The sequence below is a fragment of the Etheostoma cragini genome, chromosome 20 (genome assembly GCF_013103735.1).
Source record: "Etheostoma cragini isolate CJK2018 chromosome 20, CSU_Ecrag_1.0, whole genome shotgun sequence".
Taxonomy (NCBI): Eukaryota; Metazoa; Chordata; class Actinopteri; order Perciformes; family Percidae; genus Etheostoma; species Etheostoma cragini.
In genome coordinates this window covers 10,633,012-10,634,748 of record NC_048426.1, presented here as the reverse complement: position 1 = coordinate 10,634,748, position 1,737 = coordinate 10,633,012, and the positions used below count along the sequence as shown (strand labels likewise).

The following is a 1,737-nucleotide window of genomic DNA, read 5'->3' as shown; positions in this document are numbered from 1 at the left end:
ACATACACACACACACACACACATATCACCCACTGTGTTGCCTTGCCAGTCTCTACAGGAAATGGGGAGTTTATCTGGGCAGCTGGCACTGATAAGGTAACGCAGGAGGGGTCATGCTTGGGTGAGTGAGCAGGTAGCAATGGGGGGAAGTCATCAACGCTAATCAACGCTATGCATCTCTCCTAGAACAGATGCTAGGTCAGCCATTACAAGCCAATGACAAACAGGCAGGATTACAGGCTGTAGACACCCACTAACAGAAAGCATGCCATGTTCATACACATACACCCGTAGCGGATGGCTGCCAACACACATAGTATAGTGCAACCTCACAAAGGGAATTTATCAAAACTGGTCTTTTGTTCTCCAAAGCCACACAAATGCATGCACCAATTACAACCTGCTAACACACACACACACACACACACACAAACACACACACACACACACCTTGGTTGATGTCCTCAATGGCCCGACGTATGCCTCGGTCAAAGGCCCGGGCGTCAGCAGGGCTCTGGAAAGTAAGTCCGAACTTCTTGTCGTTGATCCTCCAGTGGTGGAAGATGGGGTTGACCTTGTTGTATATTACGTCTTTCTGCAGGACACACTCCAGCACCACCTAAAAACACACAAACAGTTTGTGCTCAGTGGCATTGTAGCTAAATTTTGTCAAGCTAAAGTCAGTACGCAGACCGGCAGGTTAAAAAAATGATGAAACTCACTGGGGAACACACGTGTAAGTCCTTCATCTTACTGCTCACCCTAAGTTGTTTAAATGTGCCACATTCAATCATTCCACAGCAACTCGAGTAAGGGAATGGAGCAAAAGAGATTGAAAGTAGAGGTCTGCATCTGGAACTACACATGACTCCTACACATCACTTTTTAAAATATCATCCTAAACCCAATCATTTCACATAGTTCTTTGGATAATTTGTAAAACAAAAACTAAATGATGGGGTTTTCATTACAGATGATGATAAAGTTGGAGAGCAGTGGTGGTGGCAGAAGGGGGTGGGGGGGTATGTTTTGGAGCCAGGCAGCCCAATGTGTGGCAGGGAGAGACTGTGTTTCCAAAGCCTATTATTAATCAGGGCTACTGGGCCACCTCCCGGCCTTCCTCTAGGCAGATTAAATGAAATGAGAGACGGCCATTACGGTCTTTGTGGGTTTTTTACCGACGTGCACGAGAGGTGGCTTAATGGGGTGTGAATGTGTAAGCGTGCGCATGGTGATCTGCGTGAGAGAATGCGTGAGAACAGGAGCAGGTGTGATGAAAAGCTCAATGACCCAAGTGCTACACTGTGCATCTTCGCAGTGCAAATGCCTTGTCAGAGGATAACGGTCACAAACCAATACTGGTCTAGTGTAAGCAGATGGCACCGTTCCCCGTCGATCTGGACAACAGTCAACATGCACGCTTTAAGAGGCTGATATACGTGGCAGCTGTACGAGAGGTTAGTGATATGTGATACGTGAGTCAGAGGGTGCACACAAGTCTACATTTCATTGTGAACGTCTTGAGCGAGAGATGCGTTTTACAATCGTTGCGAGTGTACCGCAAAATCATTTTTCTGCATGTGGAAGATGCGTCTCACAAAATCTGTCCTCATGTCACTGTTGCATACATTCCTCCCCAAGAAAAGCAGGGGCAAAGGTTAAGCCTGTGTGTTTACCCAGAGCCAGTGGATAAAGGAAAGAAGAGAGGGATGGAAGTGAGGAGGATCGGAGGGGGGG

General features: G+C 47.2%; 1 protein-coding gene across 1 annotated transcript in view; it reads right to left on the bottom strand.

Moving 5' to 3' along the window:
- The window catches only part of spred1 (sprouty related EVH1 domain containing 1), a 29,208-nt gene that overhangs the window by 9,378 nt on the left and 18,093 nt on the right, over positions 1-1,737 (bottom strand). Inside the window, exon 3 of the mRNA XM_034859208.1 lies at positions 451-619. Coding sequence (XP_034715099.1) covers positions 451-619 — 169 coding nt within the window. The remainder of the gene's footprint in view (positions 1-450; positions 620-1,737) is intronic.